Consider the following 21,455-nt stretch of genomic DNA (forward strand, 5'->3'; position numbering starts at 1 on the left):
AAACTACACCGTAAGTGTACTGGGCCTGTTTGTGTTTGAACTGAGGAGAAGTAAGACATCATAAAACGATACAACTTTCTATGTCAGATACATTTTAGGTGCTGTAAATATCTGAAGGATTCGTTGCCACCATAGCTTATGGAAATGCCAGTAAGCCAACATTCATCAGGGATGCTGGAATGTCATTTTTAAATAATTATCTACAGGAACTGATCCAGAAACGCAGTACTGGACTTGTGGGTATAGAGGACTCTGCAGACGGTTCTGCTATGCTCAAGAATACATTGTTGGTCATCACGGCTGCCCCCGAAGATACAGGTAGGCGTGGAACGATTGTTATAGTGCTTTTGCTAAAGGTACAAACCCATAAGAAATTATCTCTAATTGCAAGTTTAACTGAACTTTTACTCTTCTATTTTTCCAGGTGCTGTGCTATGAGATACTAGCAGCGCTCCACTTGCCTAATGCTGCCTGAAAGTTATCACATCATCAGTTCTGACATATTCAGTACAGGCAGCTGTGGTCATAGTAACGCTCCTGGATGAAACTATGACAACTTTACTGTCATTCGACCCCTCTTGGCCTCCCAGCATCCTGTGGGATCTGACAATGAGTGCTTTTGAAGTGGACTTTCTGTAGCTAGACAAAGCTCATTTGCAGCTCTTAGGTGTGTATCTGCCATGTACCTCGCATTCTTTACAACAGAACTGTTTGAGCTGTCACCTTTACCTCTCTGGTCTGCAGTGTTGACAATAAATGCATTAAAATAAATGTGCTGATGTTTGGTTTGTTGATGCCATTAAGTTGGGATGCTCCCAGTCAGTCTAAACATAATTTACATCTGAAAACCATTTAAAATATACAATTAATTTCCATATTCCACCAATAACGCCAACTTGGCTTGACCTTGGGAAAATAAAAGCATAGAAAGCAGTCTGGGTTGAGTCTGGCATGCTGTCACCCCAGCCCTGTACTGACAGGAGACAATAATGGTCAAGTGACTGACCCAAATAGCTGTGATGGATGGAATAGAGCTTTTGTGAATGAAGTGTTATGTCTCTTGTCTGTGTTTATGTTATCTCACCATTCTGTCTGTCTGGACAACATTGTCTAGAACAGACAGGCAATGTCAGGATCCACCAGTCACGACTGCAAAGCAAATTCATTGTCATGTTATCTGCCTCTCTCTGATCGTAAGGTCAGATGTTCTTGCTGATTGGCTCTGTGGTTTTCATTATCGATTTCATTTTACGAAAACGTTAAGCTGTTATGTTTAAGCACTCACCACTAATCCACAGCAAAAAGGCTGCCATCATATATTTTGCAACACTGATATTTAGCAACCAGCTGATTCAAACATTAACTTATCCATATGGTCATGATGTAGAGTCAAATGAGCCACGATCCGAAGGTGGTCAATAACTGCTTTGGGGTTGTAGGTGTTAAAGGCATGGATGATATTTGTAAACATGAGCCACTGTATTGTGCCCTGCATTGTCATCTGGGGTGAACTATTCAGACAGCACAGCGTGATCAAACTACAAAAGGGAACCCACCCCCCAGCCAGACCTGTTTATACGTCCGTCTGTCTTCATAAAGCTGACAACAACAGCTTAAAACAGAAAGTTGTGTTTCACAATGGACTGCTGGGAGTATTGAGGTACTTTTAAAAACCTGACACTTGTTTTTTAAAAAACAAAACAAAAAACTGACACTCATTAATCACGTGATAATGGGAGGAATGAGCAATGTAGTGAAGAAGTCAGAGAGCTGAAATCTGATTTTAACAATTCAAATTCCTGCAGTGTCTTTGAAGTTGAAATACATTTATTTTTAACAACATGAATATACACTCACTGGCAACTTTGTTGGATAGGCCAGTTCAACTGCTTGTTAATTAGCCAATCACATGGAAGCAACTAATTGCATCTAGCTATGCAGACATGGTCAAGAGAACCTGAGCATCAGAATGAGGGAAGAAAGTGACTTTGAACACGGTATGGTTATTGGTGCCAGTCTTGGTTTGTTTTATTTAAGCATGCAGGTGCTGTTTCATTAATGATTAAAGTGAAATGAAGTTTAAACAATATGCAGTTAAGAAGAAACTCACAGAATTACTCAAAGAGTAGTCAGTGCGGGAATGCTGATCAGAGAGTGCGTGAACTAAATTGCAGCATTGCTAAAAATGAAGAATGAGAACACAGGACTCAATGGAGTCCTATGAAAGACTAATTACATCACATAATTCAGTAGCTTGTAGAAGCACCTTTAGCAGCAATAAGCTGAAGTAATAACTTGTTTTCTGCTGACTTTATCAGACGCTGACATCATTGTGAAAGAATTTTTGAGCCACTCGTCTTTAGAGCATAGCTTCAGTTCATTGAGGTTTGTTGGTATTTGTTAATGCAAAGCTCTCATTTCAGTTGGGTCGAGATCTGGACTTTTTTCAGCCGTTCTGTTGTAGTTTTGCTGCTATGCTTGGATGCATAGTCCTTGCAAAACAAGCCCACATCCTCACCTATCCACCACCGTGCTTGATAATTGCTATGAGGCTTCTGATATCCTATGTTTGGGTTTTTTGCCAAGCATTGCCTGATGCGTTATGGCTAAACATCTGCACTTTGGTTTTTATCTTGTGGTTGGTTCAGATGCAATTTTGCAAACCTAAGCCTCTGATGTCATGTTTTTCTGGAGGGAATATGCTTTCCCACAGCAACCCTTCCACACAAGCCATACTTGTTCAGTCTTTTTCTAATTGCCATGAACTTTAATATCCTGATGATACTGCTATTGTTGATCTCTTTTATAGGAACTCTATAGGTACATATGTTGGAAAAATGGTGTAAATCACATCATTTGTTTATTAATAACAACAAAACAAAAGAGCTGGTCTTATTACACAGGCACCGTAACAGGTTTTTCACTTTCTGGTCAGTCTCCAGAAGTCATTAATAGCTTGAAGTATTTGGGAACATATATTGATGACAAGTTTAACTCTGTGATTAATGTTGACTCAGTTCGCAAGAAAATAATCAAAGAATCACAGTTTCTTTATAGGATGTTAAGAGACTTTGGAGTTGGCCACAAGTTTTAGAAAGACTTTATGTCAGTTTGATTGAAAGCATCCTTAAAATCAATATTTCAGCCTGACTGTGGCAATTAAGAACAAACTGCTGGAAAACTTACTAGAGATGGCACAATACCACCGATACCGATACCATAAATTTGGATATCTGCCAATACCGATATGAATCCTGATATCCTGACTGATGTGAGTCAGCTGTGTAAAAGTATTTAAGCCCAGGGAAAGGTGAGCTCTGGGCCAGAGTGCCATTTGTGTGGTTGCAGCTAGTGAGCTGCTCTCTTTTTGACTTATTTTTTACTGTATTGACCAACGGTTGAGTCTTGTTTGTTTTCCTTAAATGGTGATAGCGGCTTGCCCGTCTCTTTTAGTTGAGCTACTTTAATAAAACTCTTTAATTTAACCCTTTTGCCTCCTTGACTCCTTTTTCTGACCCGGACACTTTTTGTTACTTCCCCCTCACCGCCTAGACCCCTCAGGGGAACGTAACAGATATAGTGTTTTTTAATCAATAAAACTGTTTTTTTAATATCTTGCTGCATTTTGCATAAGTTCATACTCAAGTGTTAAAACAACAACAACACTAAAGCTATTCTGTTATACCTGTATGCAAAAAATACACTGCACCCAAAATATTTCATAATTCAGCAATACTGATCAGTCTAATAAACTTAAGCCTACACCATCCTCCCTATTCTGGTATTTTAAAGAGTACTTAGTGTAAATATTAAGCAACCTAACTAATAGGGTTCCAACTCCCAGCAACAACAAAAAAAAAAATAGGGAACCACCCCTCACGCTCCACCTCATGATGCTTAATCGACGTAATCAACCTTAATTTGATGCAGTGTGGAAAAAAAATGCACAGAAATCAATTCTTTTCCAAGAAATATTAAATAGATTCAACATCTTTCTTCAACAGAATTGCAGACAGATGGTGCCTTTACCAAAGGAAAAAGTACTATAGCTTACTAGGGTATATTAGACTTAATAGTTACTATATACAGTAATGGACTTCTATTCATTTTACATAAAATTAAAACTTTGGGTGTAAGATTCCGATAATTATTTAATACTTATTATTTAATTATTTTAAATGAGAATAAGAAAGAAAAGTATGTCTTTTGCCCCCTTTTCCCTGTTAATGCCCTATTGGCCCCCCTGGCTAAACTTTGCTAGATCCGCCCCTGCACTGTTACCAGCCGTCAGTTGCGTGGAAAAGGATCCTGGTGTAGAACATAATATTAAATAAATTCTAACAACAGCTTATCAAGCTTAAACGTGCTGCTGTTGTTTAGCCGCTGGTTTCATCTTTCTGGTGCAAAGTGGGCCAAAAACAAACAAGAGAGACGGAGTCATGACAGAAAAGCCGATCAGCTGATCATTAATCAGTTTCATGATTGAAGTAGCAGCAGGAGAGGGAGGGAGAGAGAAAAGGCAGTGGCTCCATATATCGGTTGTTAAGCTTAACGGGAATGATTTACTAACATTCAGAGATGAACTTACACACTTGCTTTACTTCTCTCTGGGATAACTTTGTCGGAGATGAAATGCCGGGTCGGTAGCGAGGCTCCAAATGCTCAAACAGACCACCGACAAGTCTGGCGAGCCACAGTCGCTCTATCACGTGATGCATACTGCTCCTACTGCTAAGGTTATGAGCAGAGTTACGCCATGTCACAAGTTTTGTGAAGTGATTTCATGATATTTAATGGATCGGATTACATTTTTTATTTCTCTCTGATATCCGATGCAGTAATTTAGGCCAGTATCGGACTGATACCGATATGTAATATCGGATTTGTCCATCTCTAAAACTTACTGGTCGACAACAAATTTAATTGGATAAGCTGTATCATCAGGCTGTTTTGATGAAAGCCTGGTCTATTGTTGCTGACCCTGAACACCCTCTTGATTCTGACTTTGAATTAATGCCCTCGGGACAACAGCAAGGATTCCTCTAACTAACAAAAAAAGTGGTCAAAGGTGTTTTTATTCTTGTTGTATCAACGTTTTATGTGTGGGTATGTATGAATGTGTGTTGATGTGAAGTGATTTGATTGATTTGTTTATGGCTTGGCAGACCAAAGGCAATTTTCAATGAATGTAAATAATAAAGTTATTCTATTCCTAGTTTAACATGTTAACTGAGGCCTGTAGAGTCCTAGATGTAGCTCTTGGATTTTATGCAGTTTTCTCTGAGGATTTACAGTCTAACTTTAGGATGAATTTGCTGGGATTTTCACAGCAAACAGCAGTGTGTTAACACACACACACACACCTTAAAGATCAAGGCCAGTAAACCAATAACGTGTGTTATTATAGAGGTGCTCACACTTCCTGATGATCAATTAATCAAGTGCATCTGATTAGTAGCTCCCGGGTATGAGTTTCACTCTTCTTCTTTTTCCCCCTTTTCAGTCTTATTGGAAACAGTAAAAGCTTTGACAGTTTGTGTTTATGACTGTTATTTACTTCTCCAGTTACTCAAATACCATGGTGAATATTATTTGATTGTCTGGGAATGTATTTGATATCACAGCTATCATGACACTATTATTCTTGTGGTTATATAGCTCCAACATACTGGTAAATAACTTTTCTAGTGAATCTAATAACTTTGATCTGGTAGAAAGTGCACAACTTCCCTTTAACATGTTACTTTCTTCAATGCCACTAAGCCTTTAGAAAGGCTGTGAAGGCTGTTTCAGTGTAAGAAACCTTATGGGTAGACCACAACCAGTGTGAAAGTTTTGATGTTTAATCAAAGAAATCTTTGTAAAAAAGTAAACAGATGTGGAAAAAAAAACCCTCTCCATATTTAATACCTCATAAGCAAATACTGAACCAACAAATCTGGAACAAAGTTTAATCAGTTAAAATATTAAACACAGAAACATTCAGATATAGCTTGTTGTTCAGAGGCATGAAATGTAAAACATTCCCTGACAGAGGGGGTTATACTGATCAGTTTTTCCAGAAAACTGATTCTATGAAGGTACATGTAAAACATCAACTGCAAAAAAATGTACTAAACTACTTTCATTACCATGTTTCATATCAGTGCAAATTCAACATTTGGGTGAATTTTAGTGCCATAAAAAAAATTCATTCCCCTTGAGGTAATACAATGTTGCAGTCAAAAATTATGCTTTGGCTATATATCAACTTTTACCTAGAATCTAACCTAGTGTATTTAGTTTTTGATTACACGCTGTAACTCCTAATAAATTAAAAGCAATAATTTACAGCTGGGTTAGAGATTTTTTAAATTTGTTGCTAATTTAAATTAATGAATTGCTCAAATCTTACAATGCTCAGATACATATGATGTAGACATTAATTAGCACCACAATTTTACTGCAGTTATAGCAAAAGACAGTGTAAGCATAGTGTTTGTTGCATCCACAAGTGGGTTTTGCAGAGGACGATTAATAGATCATCTGTAATAATGCATCTCACAAAACCAAGAACACATGTCAAGTCCACACATATGTCACTCATTGGGTTAAATGTGCATTAAAAAAAAAAAGAAAGAAAAAAGACTTTAATTCACAGTTTCACTTGTTTTTACTTTTTAAAGATCCTATTACATTTATTATTAAACTATTCTGGTTTTCTTTGCTTTAATACAGTGAAGATTTAATAAAGTATTCCAATTAAGAGGATTTTCTTTTGCCCACTAGAACAAAGCAAAAGGCAGTCTTTGTTTACTACTATAACCTGAATAAGAGATCTGAGCACTATAAGTTTTAAGCTAGTAAAACTGAACTTCTCTTATTCCGGATTTTTGGTATGATTTAATGTCATTAACCAACCAGAAGAAGGACTTAATACAAATTGTGCAAAACCTCAAGGGGATTCTGAAATTTTATACAGCACTGTATATGACAACATGTAACTTCATACTTCCAGCAAAGACATGCTCTCACTTGGATGCCTGGATGTACAAGTCAGGCATACTGGGTTAAAATCTGTAAGACACCACTGCTAAGACGGTAAGGTGCAATATTGAAACATAGGTGGCAAAGCACAACCTAGGCGTATAACAATTTGTTGTTCTACTAAAATGCTGATTGCCAGAAGGAAAACAGCTGTTGATAATGCATAAAGCAAAATGCCCTTGAAAGTACAGCAGTGGGCCTGAGAGTCCGATTGTCTTAGCACAGGAGAAAGGTGTGATCTGGTGTTCTGTCTGATATGCCAACTGAGCTTGAGGCTAAATTGTGCAGAAATTCACAATGTATTCTGCTTGCTCAATTTATACTTTGACAACTTTTTCTGGAGAATTTGTTGGGAGAAAGAAAAATCGTAAACTTTCTATTATGAAGAACCTTAAACGTCTACAACATGGCAAATGAAGTGAAATGAGAGAGTGCACCGACACAAACGATCTTTTCAAACAATTTATAAAAAAAGAAAAAAAAAAGAAAAAAACAAACAAACAACTTGCCTAACAATAAATGTGCCTGCCAGGGCAGAACAATGCAAAATAAAAATTTGAACTTTGCAACGTACATACTTTTTTGTAGATACAAAGCTACCGGTCTTTTTTTTCCCCAGACAAAAAAAAAAAAAAAAAAAAAAAAAGGACTGTGACTCACTTGTAAATTGGCAGCAAACATTATGAAAGAACAAAAGAAAACCATAAAACACTGTATAAACGACTCAGGCCATTATGAACAAAATCTGCAAACTTATTTACATTGATCACTTAAAACAGAAACATATCGTCCATCATTGCCTGCACTATCGCACCCGTAACGGAACCAGCCACATGAAAGGAAGATTTTCTGTGCCAGCCTCTTCCAACGAAAGGTTGCAGATGGGTGGGCTCAGTGGAAACCAATTAAAAAAAGCAAACACAAGGAATACCTGTACCTCCAGTGTTTCTCACACCTAGTTATTACTTGGGCAGGTCAATGAAGTATATTTGAGGACTCTTTTTTAGCTATTATTGTTTTTTTCCCCACTCAAGAGATCACCAGCTTTTAATACTCAGATTACAAATTAATCGTAAACAGTCTAATTTTAAAAGCCAAGTTACAAGTAAACTAACTAGCCACTGCCTTCTTGTATTTCCCTTCCACCTGACTTGATAGCCAAGTCTCTGTTTTAATGTCCTTTCATATCATTCAGCTGCTTGATCCTCTCAGGCTCCATCAACACTGTCTAGGTGGGGATGAGGAAAGTAGTCACTGTTGTCCAGATATCCACTGCAAGCTAGCAAGGACCAGTGGCGGTCAAAGGCTCATTTATAAGACAATGAATTCACTGGAGAGGGTCTGCTATTTATTCGTCCGGAGATGCTTGGTCAGTTAAAATATTTACTGAGAAGCACATTGACAAAATGTGTGTAGCTTCTTTTGAACGCTGCCACCCGACACCCATCCCCAACACCATCACAAACAGAACCCAGATCTCTGGGAAACACTGAACAGGCCTTATTGGTCAAAGATTAAAAGCAGTGAGGGTGTGATCTGCCCCAACAGAATGACAGGAAAAAAATAAAATAAAATAAATAAAATACAGAAAAAATGGAAGTTTGTCAAAACAAAAAGCATAGTCATACTGAAATTTGGTTTAAAAAAAAAATACAACAAAATAAAAACAATATTAAAGCAACAATTCATTTTCCAGTATTTTTTGTTTATGCTTACATGTATAGAATAACTAGAAATCAACACGGGGCTCAAGGGACTACTGGATGAGCATGAGAACAGACCCACAAAATAGAATGTCTCTGATTTATACAGGACTGATGACACTACAGGGCCTCAAATCGCCTTTGCCTCAATTTTACGCTCAGTTGTATCAGTCAGCACCTCATGAAGGACACTGGAGACAGCAGATAAGGTATGGCTATGGCTTAACTGTTTAAGAAAAAATATAAGAAAAAAAGATGGCTGCCTGCTACAGATCTACTTAAAATAGTCATTGTGGGCTGAATAATAACATGGATGTCACACCATCTCAGTTCAAATTTAACTGGATGCTATTTTGGCTGTTTAGCAAACCTTTCCCCACTGTGCCTCATTATATTTCTATTTATTCAGACACCCCACTTTCCACTTGTTAAGGTCTTTGTGTGATGTAGGTGCTTTTTCTGACGTCGTATTCAAAACATGAAGAAATTTTGAGCACTATTTAACATGTATGAAAGCGAATTCAGCAAAATTTAGCTAATTTAAAAAAAAAATAAAAAAAAGGCAAAGAACACGGTGCGCATTAGGTTTGGAAGATGGGACAAACACATAGGCCATTAGTGTTAAATTGTCTCAGTGACTGACCGTGTGTAACTGTTTTAATCATCACAAACAAATGTGCGCTTATATGGTTGCCGCAAGAGCATTCAAGGGTTTAAACATATATTTAACAGGTAAGGCAGGATTTCTAAGTCTTCAGTAGTTACAGTGGGGGGGCTACATTCACAAGTATTGTGCGCAGTGTCTTGCACAGCATAAAACACTTTACTTTTCAAAAGATTTAATATCATCTCTTCAATGGCATTGTATGCATTATAGTGCAGCTTTGCTTACGCGACATACAGTTGATGAATATAACATCTATCACCTGTTAAAAATGGTGATTGCGACCAATTGGATAAGACTTCCCATCGTCCAATCCTAATATGTAAAAGATATAGAAATATGGTGGCACAGAATAACTTCCTGAAAGTAAAGATATGGCCCAAGATATTCCAACCCAAGTTATGGCCATGGATCAAACTGGGGGCATCAATACCACTAGATGGACCACCATGGAAATCTGAGCAGATGAACACCTCTTCCACACTCAGGCCAAACTAGGAGTTTTGTTCCAGGTTACCCATAGAGTCCTATCCGAGTTTACTCCACACTTTTAATAATTTCTAGTCACAGAGGACTTTAACATCTTTCTCTTTGACAGTCTGCATCCTAAAAAAAAAATGTCATTCCACTTTTGGTCCCATTTTCCTTTCTGTTATTCATCTTCAGCATCAAACGCCGGAGTAACGGTTTCAAGGTTTCAGATTGTTCCTTGTAGTCCAGTGTAGATGGCTGGCTTGAATGTATGATGGTGGTTTAGGCTACTCACATTCAAAGATGTTCAAGGCAGGCGCAGTCATTTGTGAAATACATAGATTGGCCTCTGAAAACCTGTCAGGATGATAGATAAATAAATAAATAAAGATGAACATGGCAGCAAACTACAATGCTGGATACAATCCTGAGAATATATCTGCTTTGACAAATCATTGTGTAGTTACCTCTTACTGAACACTTGGGGGGCCCAATGTATTCAAAACTGGTGAAGCCCACTTCAGTTGTAAGATATGACGAGAACAGGTCAGGTTTGAGACGGATGCTGTGATAATTCCTGCTAATATTATCCTGTCAGGCAAGGGGAAAAAAGGGAACATTTGTTATATTTCAGCCAATCAACCAGGCTTTTTAAATGACCGATTTATATTCAGACAGTCTTCCAGCAATACAAACGTCAACCATGTCATCTCAGGTTCTTACAGTTAGCTTCTTTCTCCTCACGTAGGACTCCCAGGGCTGTGGCTCCAGGATGAAAAGGCCCCCATGACGGAGATGTCTGTAGACCCTCTTAAAGAGCCGCTTGAGGCCACTGTCTCCCCAGTTCAGGTGGACCCATTTAGTGACGCTCAAACACAGAATCACATCATATTCTGGTCGCTGTGTCAAAAGAAGATTATCGCTCTCCAGTACATAATTAGCCTAAAGGAGAGAAGAGATGAGGTGAGAAAAATAGGCACTTCTTGTGCAATTCAATTTCATGGATCCAATACAGACTTCTTTTGAAGCTGGTCACTGCTGAGAAATTGGAAACTGATTAACCTCCCAAACTAGAATCTCAATCTCACATTTCTACCTGTTGAGTTTTGGTCAAAAATCAAAAACTGTATATAAAAGATGGAAACAGCCGTCATGACATCATTCATTTATAAAGTCCTGATCTGGGGTCTCGAACATGGCTATTTGGTCAGTGCTATCTTTGATATTTTACTTATTTATTTATTTTAGATCAGTAGCCCTGAAAAAGCAGTAGATCTGACTGAGGAAATGGGGAACAGCATTATGGGAATAGTCACTATTTTGAACACTGATAATATATATATGTATTTTCCTGTGACCCTTTGTGGGTCACAGGAAAGCCAAAATCTACAGTGTTTAGTACACTGTTAAAGCCGTAAAATAAACCCACTGCCCACATTTGAGAACATTCTTTAAAAAAATTTTAAAAAAAAATTCTCTCAAAGATGAAGCTTAGTTTTTAATATTTAAATGTTCTGATTAGTAACTAAGAAAAATTCATCAAAATCTCAGAAGGGTACTGCCCTAAAATATATTTCCATTCATTTTACCAGTGTCTGGTATAAAGCAATGCACCTCCACTGGCAGAAAGTAGTAGTAGTGCTAATCTTCAACCAGCATTAAAAGATAAAAGTAGAAGAACACATTAATAACCTGACATCCTGATAAAACTGATAAAATCTTTTTACATTGTCAGCCACATGCACCCCACTTTGATTTTAAGTGGGCTGGACTAGTAACACTCCCTCCTACTGGTAATGTAAAGACATTTAAAATCCCAGCGATATCTTAATATAAGAAAAAGAAACACACTTTTAACAACACATCTCAGTTTTTCTACACAATAAGAAGAAACATTGCTGTAGTAAATTAAAGAAATCGGTTAACATGAATAAATAAATGTAAAATTACAGAAAAAAAAAAAGTTCTGATAGCTCACTGCTCAGACTGTCCTGCAATTACAACACCTTTTCTGTCTTTTTTATTTTTTAAATTGTTAATCTACAACTTCATTATTTCGGTGTGCTATCAATATCCAATTCCACTATCACAGAAGAGGCAGTTATCAATTTCCTTTGGAAACTATGTATTTTTCCCCCTTTTCCATTCAACAAATACATATAAAAGGACTGCAGAGTGCAAAAGCAAGTGTGGCTTAAACACAGTTGATTTCAGACACTTTAATGGAACCTATAATATTTATTATATCACAATATTAAATTGCTCTTTGCCGTTTTTACCTATTAGTTCAAAATCACCAGTTACCTAAAACTCAGGGAGCCTATAGTTTGACTGACACACACACACACACACACACACACACACACACACACACACACACACACAGTAATAATGCAAGATTAACATAACAAAAAAATATATAAAATGTTTTTTCTTGATTTTTACTACTTTCAACACTGTAGAGACATACTGAGGTCATCAGATATATGAAGCAAAATATATGGAATTATGTAGCAAAGAAAAAAAAAAGATAAATTCCTCAAATTCCTCAAAGTAGCCTCCCTTTGCTTTGTTGACAGCACTGCAAACCCTTGGCCTTCTCTCAGTGAGCTTCATGATGTAGTCACGTGAAATGGTTTTCACTTCACAGGTGTGCCTTGTCAGGATTACTTGTGGAATTTCGTTCCTTATTAATGGGGTTGGGACCATCATTGGGGTTGTGCACTAGCTTCATGAAGCTCATCGAGGGAATTCCAAGAGTGTGCAAAGCAGTAATCAAAGCAAAGTGTGGCTATTTTGAAGAATCTAAGTTATTTTCACATTATTTGTTTACAACATTTAAAACATCCATACGAGTTAATTTATAGTTTTGATGGCTTCAGTTAGAATCCGCAAAGTAAAGAGTCATGAAAATAAAGCAAAACCATTAAATGAGAAGGTGTGTCCAAACTTTTAACTCGTAGTGTACATTGTTTTTGTTTGTTTTTTTTGTTTTTTTTTATTTCCTCCTAGTTAGTTCATTTACTCTGTTTTTTGGGAAGCATTTTACAACGCTGGTTTTGATAAGCGTTATGCAAATAAATTTTACAACCAATTACTGTATGGATTCATCATAATACCTTTTAATATTTAGCCACGGCTCAACTAATGTGACAATAATTAAATGCAAAGGTCAGTTTTTTTTTGTTTTGTTTTTTAGATATAATACTATATAACTGTTTTATAGTGGGGAAGAAAAACAAAAATTCACAGTGAGAGGAAGTGTGTGCACAACTTGCATCAAGTTCTCTTGAGAGGCTGGTCAGTTCTCATAATGCACACACCTTTTTGTGCATTTTTACGCATTTTATTCAGTTACCCTAACATTACGTTATAAAGCAGGACACACAGTGTCTAATTTTTTTGAATTTGCCATCTAGGCTTAAAATATGCAGCAACACAGAAATCTGAGCCATATTCCCAAAAGGGAAAAAATAAATAAAAAAATCCTCTCTTACCTTGATGAAGGACACATTTGAAGGGAACTCCCCAGGCTGCACCGTGGATGTTTGTGTTAGCGGGGGTGCAGCAATGGGACCCCTGGAGATCCGTAGGGATACAGGAAAAGAGCAGCTCTCAGAGTGATCAGCGGGGGGTGAATCACAGTCTTCTTGCTCCATTTCCTCTGTTTTGCTGCCCTGCCTCTGGGTCTCCATCTCATCCGTGTGACACGACTCATTGTCATTTCCATCATCTGCAGGGCCACTTTCTGCTTTCACTGGTTTCCCATTTTCGTCCCTGCTCTCGGCTTCGTTGTGCTCTTTTTCTGTGCCTGTGTGACTCGCGTTTCCATTTGTCTCCTCCTGTTTACTAGTCTTTTTGCCCTGCATTGCTCGCCTGGCCTCTTGGGTCTGCAGCTCAGACAGATAATGTCTTATGTTTTTACGAGCTGCATGTATCAGACCACTGTCAATGTCAAGGCCCAATATGCGGGCGGGTCTTAGCATTTTGGCGATATAGAGCGTTACATGGCCTGAGTTGCACCCCAAATCCAGTACTTCTTTACCTCTAAACCACTCGGGACGAAGCAAACGTAAACGAGGGTCTTCACTGCAGCCCGGGTTGCGGTATCCATAATACTTGTTGTAATTCCCATACTGGAACTTCTTCTGCTGTTCCTTTGTATGAGAGTGGGGCTGCTGGTGCTGGCGTATTCCAGGGCCTATTTTGGAACCAGATTTTGGTGTGTGAAAGGAATTTCTTGCTCCCCCTGCACCAAAATGCCTGTCTCCAGGTCCCGACTTGCCAATCGGAGTAGAATGGGTGACAGGGGGCTCCATTTTGCCCGAGTTGCGCCTTCGCTTGCGTCTACTTGTGTGCTGGTATGGTGCCCCTGAAGTGGAATCCTCCATGGATGCAGGTGGCATTTCCTCCTTGCAGCTTGCTGAGCTGCAATCTGTGTGCTCGTGGGACTCTGCCATGACACTAGAAACACTACCGGATTCGTTGTTGGATTCTAGTGCAGAACATGAGGCTAAGGTACCTGGAAGAGGTACAGAAGGACCTGTTTTAACTTCACTTTTTCCTGATTCTGAGAGGTTCATTTGTGTGGCTGAAATCCCAATACCGCCACCACTCCCACCTCCACCACCTCCTCCTCCCCCATGGTGCCTATTGCGGTGTCTCTTCCTTCCTCCACTCTTGAAGGGAGAAGCCAAAAAGCTGCTGTCAGCTATCCCACTGTTCAGGTTCAGTGGATCTGTGATGTCCCTGGGGATGAGTATCTCCACAGGGTCTCGACTTTTTGCTGGCAGCGGAGAGGATTTGGGAGTCTCTGCATTCAGCGCCTTGTTGACCTCCTCATCCAGCAGGCTGTTGAGATTCAGTGGGTCAAAAATGTTCCCACCCAAGAGGAAGTTGGTGGGCAGGACAGAATCACTCTCAGAGTTGGCCCTTCGTCTCCGTTTGCCAGATGAAGGATGCTTGAAACTAGAATTTGCAGTGTAGCGCCGCTTTGTTAGCTTCGTTTGTTGTTGCTGCTGCTGTTGTTGTTGTTGTTGTTGTTGTTGTTTGGAATGATGAAAGCTATTTCTGCGATTGATGCTATTCTCGTTCCCTCTGGCTCTCTGTCCAGCATTGTCTGCGAGGGTGAGCGCATCAGTTGTGCTCGTGTGTTTTGGCGAGGCAGCAGTGCCCAGAAGAGGGCAAGCAGCTGCAAAGTCAGGGGTAGCTGCAGTTCCCTCCATCATCACAGACACACCACCGTAACCTCCAGGACAATCCGTGAGCTGCAGAGATGACGTCGAGCTAGGCTGTGGACTGCCCATTTTTGCAGTATCTTCATCAACAGACATCTCTTTTGATTTTCAGAGCTGATGAAGACATAGAAAGTTTTTTGTTGTTGTTGTTTTGTTTTGGGGGGTTTTTTTGGGGGGGGGGGTAATTTTCTGAACCTGAGAAACAAAAGAGACAAAGAAGTTACAGGAAGGAAAACTCATGTGATAAACTTAACATTCTTTTAGATATGGTGAACAAAATTGCTTTAAACATGATGCCTCCTTATTGTTGTCATTACACACACACACACACACACACACACACACCTGTTAAGTAAAGTAACATAAGTTGGCTAATATTACAACAAAAATATGCTCAAGCCATCCTGGGATGTCCAGGCACTTGCACATCCAAGGGCCCCTGTATCTGTATTTATACCTATGTGGTGGGAGTTAAAAAAAATAACCCTTTACATTCCACTGTGATTTCCTAATAACGATACACAAAATTCATCTTTTTAGATACAGAGAATCTCTTGGCTCACACCCTTATCACATCTGTATTGTGGTATCTGAAGCGTGTCTACACAGGGGTTGCTGACCTGAAAAGTTTAGGAGTCCCCGTCTAGCACTGTTACCCAGTTAGCAAGCTAGCTCTTAGCTTCTCTATCGCGGGCCAAGAAGATTGAAACGTCGAGTAAACGTTACGGTCTACTCCGGCCAGAAAGCGCTACCAGACAAGCACCAAAGTACCCACCTCGATATGCTGCTGCCCGAACCCCACTAAAATCGTGAGTCACACTCACGAAAGTGATACCATTTAACAGATGGCCACGCGTAGTCAACAGGGTAGCAACCACCATCAAAATATAACAGTCTCACCTCGCAGCTCGCGACTCTCCCCGCCTCCGGCCGGACTGTCACTACCCCGCACTCTCTCCGCTTGAGCTAACGTTAGCGCAGCTAGCACAAGTGTCCCTACAGCGACACAACAGTGCTAAGCTACGCAAACAAGCGAGCAGGCACGGCACGGGTATCCTGCACTAGCCTGTAGGCAGCAAAGGCTCCGGTGGCCACGAAACTGTCTCATCGACTTCTTCAGTCAACTCCTAGTGGGCCAGTGTGAGGCAGGTTGGTGAATAAATTATTCCATTCGCTGACAGAGGCGGCATGGCGGCGCATCCGGGCTCCGAGCTGTAGCCCAAGATGACTGGGGCGGAGATCTCTGACTGGTGGCTGCGAGGCGGTGAGGAGAACTCCCCTCTACGATATTATAATGAGCCTCCTACTGCAGGTAACATTAGAGCTGATGATAGTTTTGTTATTGATTGATTAGCAGCTTAAATTTAATTCATTTATTAGACAATATATAAAAGGGAACAACTTAACAAAACAGGAGGGCTGAGGGACACTCAAAAGTGAACATAGAGCTTTCCCGCCTTGGTTTACTACTCTGACTATCAATTCAGCTAGTTGAGATTAGTTTCTTTGTTGCTACTCGATTATTCGACTAATTTGTATAGTCCTACAGTCAGACTTTAATGCATACACCCTTACAGCCCTAGTAGACTAATATTAAAGTAGGCCTTAATGGTAGCCTGAGTACTGCATAGCCTGCACATTAGGTTTTTATAAAGTTTTGTAAAAGCAGCAACCTCACAGTTTCCTTTTGTATGTCCTTTCCTAACTGATGTGCTCAATGCACTTTTGCAAATGCACGTTTCTAATTATGCATGTCAGGGGTATCACACATGAGGACTGTGGGCCAGAACCAGTCGGCAAAAGCAGCCCACTGGATGGAAAATGTGAAGGAGGACATAAACAATTTATATTTAACTGAATTTTAACAACTTCTACAGCGTCTCCTTCCCACATGGCCATTTATACTACAACAAAGTAAACAATACACAAACAATTAAAAAAAATAAGGTTCCAGTTTTTCGCTATCTACTGTAGAAATGTATGATTTTTTTTATAGTGGGTTAATAGTATAAATAAAAGACATCCAAAACATTGACAAAAATGTTTTTGTTTCAACATTTTAGTTTGTGCAATTTTTCTCTCATTTTACACACTTATTTCTTACAATTTAAGCCTTAATCAGAAAAACTGCAATGTATTGTTGAAACTGCCCTTTTTCCCCCTAGTATTAAAATATTTCAAACATTAAGTATGTAGTGGAACTTTTTATACAGTGACAGAAAGGGGAGTTTCACTGGTTCAGCTCATTTAAGATCAAAGTGTGCTCTACTTAGCACCAATATTCACTAATATTCAAGAAGCAGTAGCCAAACAATCCCTGTAGTTATAATCCCTAAACATCACACGCACACATTTGTACCCTTTTTAGTACAGAGTAGCCTATGTAGCATGAAGGTATATAGTGTGATGAGAGCTCACACTATATATGCAGGCATAATCACACCCATTGTAGGTATATGCATACCTTCATAGGGTGTGAACTTATTTTTGCTTTTAGTTTTGAAACTGGATGTCTCTGTCCCACTACAGCCTTTGCTTAACTGTCTGCATGATGTTAAAGACTGGTTAACACAGAAATTTCTCACACTAAATGAAAATACGACTGAAGTTATGGTATTTGGAACTCATGCCCCTTTGAACAAGTTAACTGATACCCTCGGTCCTCTTGCTTCTCACCTTTCTCACACTGTAAGGAATCTCGGAGTGTTTTTAGATAGCTCTTTTAAATTAGAGAAGCAAGTGTCCACAGTTGTGAAAACAAGTTTTTATCAGTTTTGTGAAATTGCCAAAGCTAAGCTTTATCTTCCTCCAAGAGACCTAGAAACACTTATTCATGCCTTCATCACCTCTAGACTGGACTACTGCAATTCTCTCTATTTGGGTCTTCAACACTCATCTCTCCATCGCTTGCAGTTCGTCCAAAATGCTGCTGTGAGTCTTTTAACAGGTTTTAGAATGTATGAACACATCACTCAAGTTTTCGCAAATTTACAAGTATCGTATTGATTCTAAGATTCGTTTACTTTTAAAGTTTTAAATAATATGGCGCCTAGTTATTTAAACAGACCCCTCAACATGTATGACCCCAAAAGAGTGCTGAGATCATCTAACTAGATGCTTTTAGCACAACCGAGGTCTAGATTGAAGCATAGAGGAGATCGGGCCTTCGCAGTAGCAGCACCCAGACTCTGGATTAATCTGCCAGAGGATATTCGTACTTCAGAGTCTGTTCAGTCTTTTAAATCGCATCTTAAAACTTTTTTACTTTGGCTTTTAATTCGAGTTCAGTTTGAGTACCATCAGGCCTGTTTTATGTTTTTAATGTTAATTTGTTGTCTTCTCATTTATCTGTATTTGATTCTAATTTATCTATATTTGTTTCCCTATTGCTTTCTCCTGTTCTTAACTGATTGTGAAGGACTTGGGTTAACTCTTTTGAATTTTGGTACTATAGCTTTGATTCTAACTTCAAAGTTAATTTAAGTGACACACTTTACAAGAAAGCCCTGTAAAGTGTGTCATAATTGCTATCTTGACCAGTGTTTAGAGCAGGGTTTTCAAACTCATTTTACATGTGAGGTCAAATATAGCGCATGTCAGTAAAAAGGACCTTTCTGTCAGTGGAAACAAGTTTAGATGCACATTTCATTCCTGCCATATTTCAGTATATGAAAAAATGAAGTGCAATTTCAACAGCACATCTCAGTTGTATTGCATGGTAGAGAAATGCCACTCTATTTAATTAAAGAAATTTGTCAACATGAACTTTTGGGGCTTAAATTGTAAAACATAAATGTGTAAAATTACAGAAAAAGTTCTGGCAGCTCATTGTCCAGACTTTTAACCCCTTAGCAGTCCAATTAGTCCCCTAAACCATCCAATGTACCGTGGGCGGTACGTCCGACTGCTAACAGGTTAATGGAGAAAGTTTTTTTTAACCCACAAATAAAAAAAACAGACATTTCTATTGTGCGTTATCCATCCATTTTCTTCCACTTATCCGGGGCCAGGTCGCGAGGGCAGCAGCCCAAGCAGAGAAGGCCAGACCTCCCTCTCCCCAGCCACCTCCTCCAGCTTATCTGGGGAATACCAAGGCGTTCCCAGGCTAGCCAAATATAATCTCTCCAGCGTGTCCTGGGTCTGCCCCGGGGCCTCCTCCTGGTGGGACATGCCCGTAACACCTCACCCAGAAGGCGCCTAGGGGGCATCCTTGTCAGATGCCCGAACCACCATAACTGGCTCCTTTTGATGTGGAGGAGCAGCGGCTCTACTCTGAGCCCCTCCCAAATGGCCGGACCTCTAACCCTATCTCTAAGGGAGAGGCCAGCCACCCTTCGGAGAAAACCCATTTCTGCCGCTTGTATTCACGATCTCGTTCTTTTGGTCACTACCCACAGCTCGTGACCATAGGTGAGGGTAGGGGCGTAGATCGACCGGTAAATTGAGAGCTTCGCTTTTACACTCAGCTTCACCACAACAGACCGGTACAGCGTCCGCATCACTGCAGCCGCTGCACCAATCCGTCTGTCGATTGTGCGTTGTGTGGAGAGGAAAAAAAGAAACAAGCTTTTTTTTGTCATTTAATAATCTATTATCTTGATGTACTAAAGACTCAGGGGGAGGACATTAATCAGTCAGACAAGCTTTACATTTTTTGAAAGTAGACTTAAAAGTCCACAATGTATGCTCTTCTTCACATTTTTCAAAGATTTCTGATTCTGGGCCTTTTGTTCAACACCCCTGGTCTACACTGAGCCTTTTATAAACCTCTGCATCAGCTACAAATTGTGTGCAGTGTACAGGCAGCTTCTTTTCACTTCCATCACCTTTGAATTATAATTATCAAAATTTCAAGACACGGAAAACTTGATGTTTGGTGGTGACAAGGAAACATTTACTGAAAATGATAGATTTTCTGTAAATGTGTAGCTTTGTCTGTCATTGAAACAGAAACATTAGAACTTAAACTTTAAATATAAATAATAATAATAATAATGGATTGCATTTATATAGCGCTTTTCTAGGCACCCAAAGTGCTTTACAATTCCACTATTCATTCACGCTCACATTCACACACTGGTGGAGGCAGCTACAGTTGTAGCCACAGCTGCCCTGGGGCAGACTGACAGAAGCAAGGCTGCCATATCGCGCCATCGGCCCCTCTGGTATAAAAAAATAAGTGTGAACTGAACTAAACCTCATTGTGTTATGGCCGCTCAGACTGTCCTGTTAGTATAAATTAAAATATGAAGTTTATACTAACTCATAGAAAACGTCAGTGTACTTTGATGTTGTATGGATGGATCAAGTAAAAGGTATGAAAATACAATTAAAAGTTCAAAAAGCACTCCTTCACTTTTTATAAACTGAGTGGGCTGGATTGGAGTCTCCTTTGTTATCATTTTTAAGCAGGGGCAAGAGGTACTGGAATTTCCTGTATCTTGTTTTTAAAACCTTTTGGAAGATAACCTACTCTCTTAAAATAACAGTTAATGGTCCAACCCTAAAGTGAATCTCTCGACATGGCATGCTTTATATCCTGTATTTTTTTTTAGCTAGTTTTTTTTTCTATGATACAAATTAACTGTAAAGTAAGCTATGGTAAAATGAAGCCAAGACAAGTTGTAAAACATGTTTAATTTGACCTGGCCTGCTCAGTAAACTCCTTTTCCTTCCCCCGGCGATAAAGACTGATATATCATATTAATACCATTATTATTGTGCTTATTAATGTGCAATATATATCTGTGTAAGTTCATTATTCAGTGCAGTTTATTTACAAAATTAGTTATAAAGTTTCTCTAGGTGCAAAAATAGAACCCACCCAGTCCATCTTCATAATTTCTTTTAACAGCACATACTTCTGTCTCCTTGGCAGCTTGTTTCTGCCACTGAAAAAAAAAGTATTTAATGACAGCAAATTCCACATTCTATTCCTTATTTTCTATATTTCCCAAGATGTTTCAGTTAGTATGTTGAAATTTTGAGATAATAAATTTTACTTATAGATTGCAGTTTATTTGTTTTATTTTTGTTTTTATTTTTTTCAGAGGTGGAAACCAGGATCCATAGTCTCCCAATCTTTTGTATTTTGTACCTTAGAATAAAAGATAAAGAGATGCTGTGCTGAGGGTGGTGCTATAGCATTTGGGATTTACTGAAGATGCTGTCCTCTAATTATCCAGAAGGGGGAGACAAAACATGATTTTGATACTATGCTGAGAGTACACCATGGACTGCAGATATTCACCTTGGTAGGATTTCTTTTATATAAGTGTTAAGTCTAATTGTTGAATGTTGCCATTGTGTTTCTTAAATTTGTACAGTCTTAGTTCAAGCAGTAGGATCAAAGCC

The 21,455-nt window shown here is 39.1% G+C and overlaps 2 protein-coding genes across 2 annotated transcripts in view; one reads left to right on the top strand and one right to left on the bottom strand.

Moving 5' to 3' along the window:
• Nucleotides 1-8,723: 8,723 nt before the first annotated feature.
• Nucleotides 8,724-15,266, bottom strand: mepcea (methylphosphate capping enzyme a). The gene is made up of 4 exons (XM_005735459.2): nucleotides 13,362-15,266; nucleotides 10,588-10,806; nucleotides 10,332-10,455; nucleotides 8,724-10,221 (listed from the first exon to the last, which is right to left on the bottom strand). Exons 1-4 carry the CDS (start codon nucleotides 15,195-15,197, stop codon nucleotides 10,187-10,189), a joined length of 2,214 nt encoding a protein of 737 aa, XP_005735516.1. The 5' UTR covers nucleotides 15,198-15,266; the 3' UTR covers nucleotides 8,724-10,186.
• An 850-nt stretch (nucleotides 15,267-16,116) lies between these two features.
• LOC102205632 (serine/threonine-protein kinase PAK 3) overlaps nucleotides 16,117-21,455 on the top strand; it is a 51,330-nt gene continuing 45,991 nt past the window's right edge. The window contains exon 1 of the mRNA XM_005735461.2: nucleotides 16,117-16,413. The gene's annotated coding sequence lies outside the window, so the exon portion shown is untranslated. The remainder of the gene's footprint in view (nucleotides 16,414-21,455) is intronic.

The sequence above is a fragment of the Pundamilia nyererei genome, unplaced genomic scaffold (assembly GCF_000239375.1).
Source record: "Pundamilia nyererei isolate P.nyererei 1_Seehausen unplaced genomic scaffold, PunNye1.0 scaffold00064, whole genome shotgun sequence".
NCBI classification, from domain to species: Eukaryota; Metazoa; Chordata; class Actinopteri; order Cichliformes; family Cichlidae; genus Pundamilia; species Pundamilia nyererei.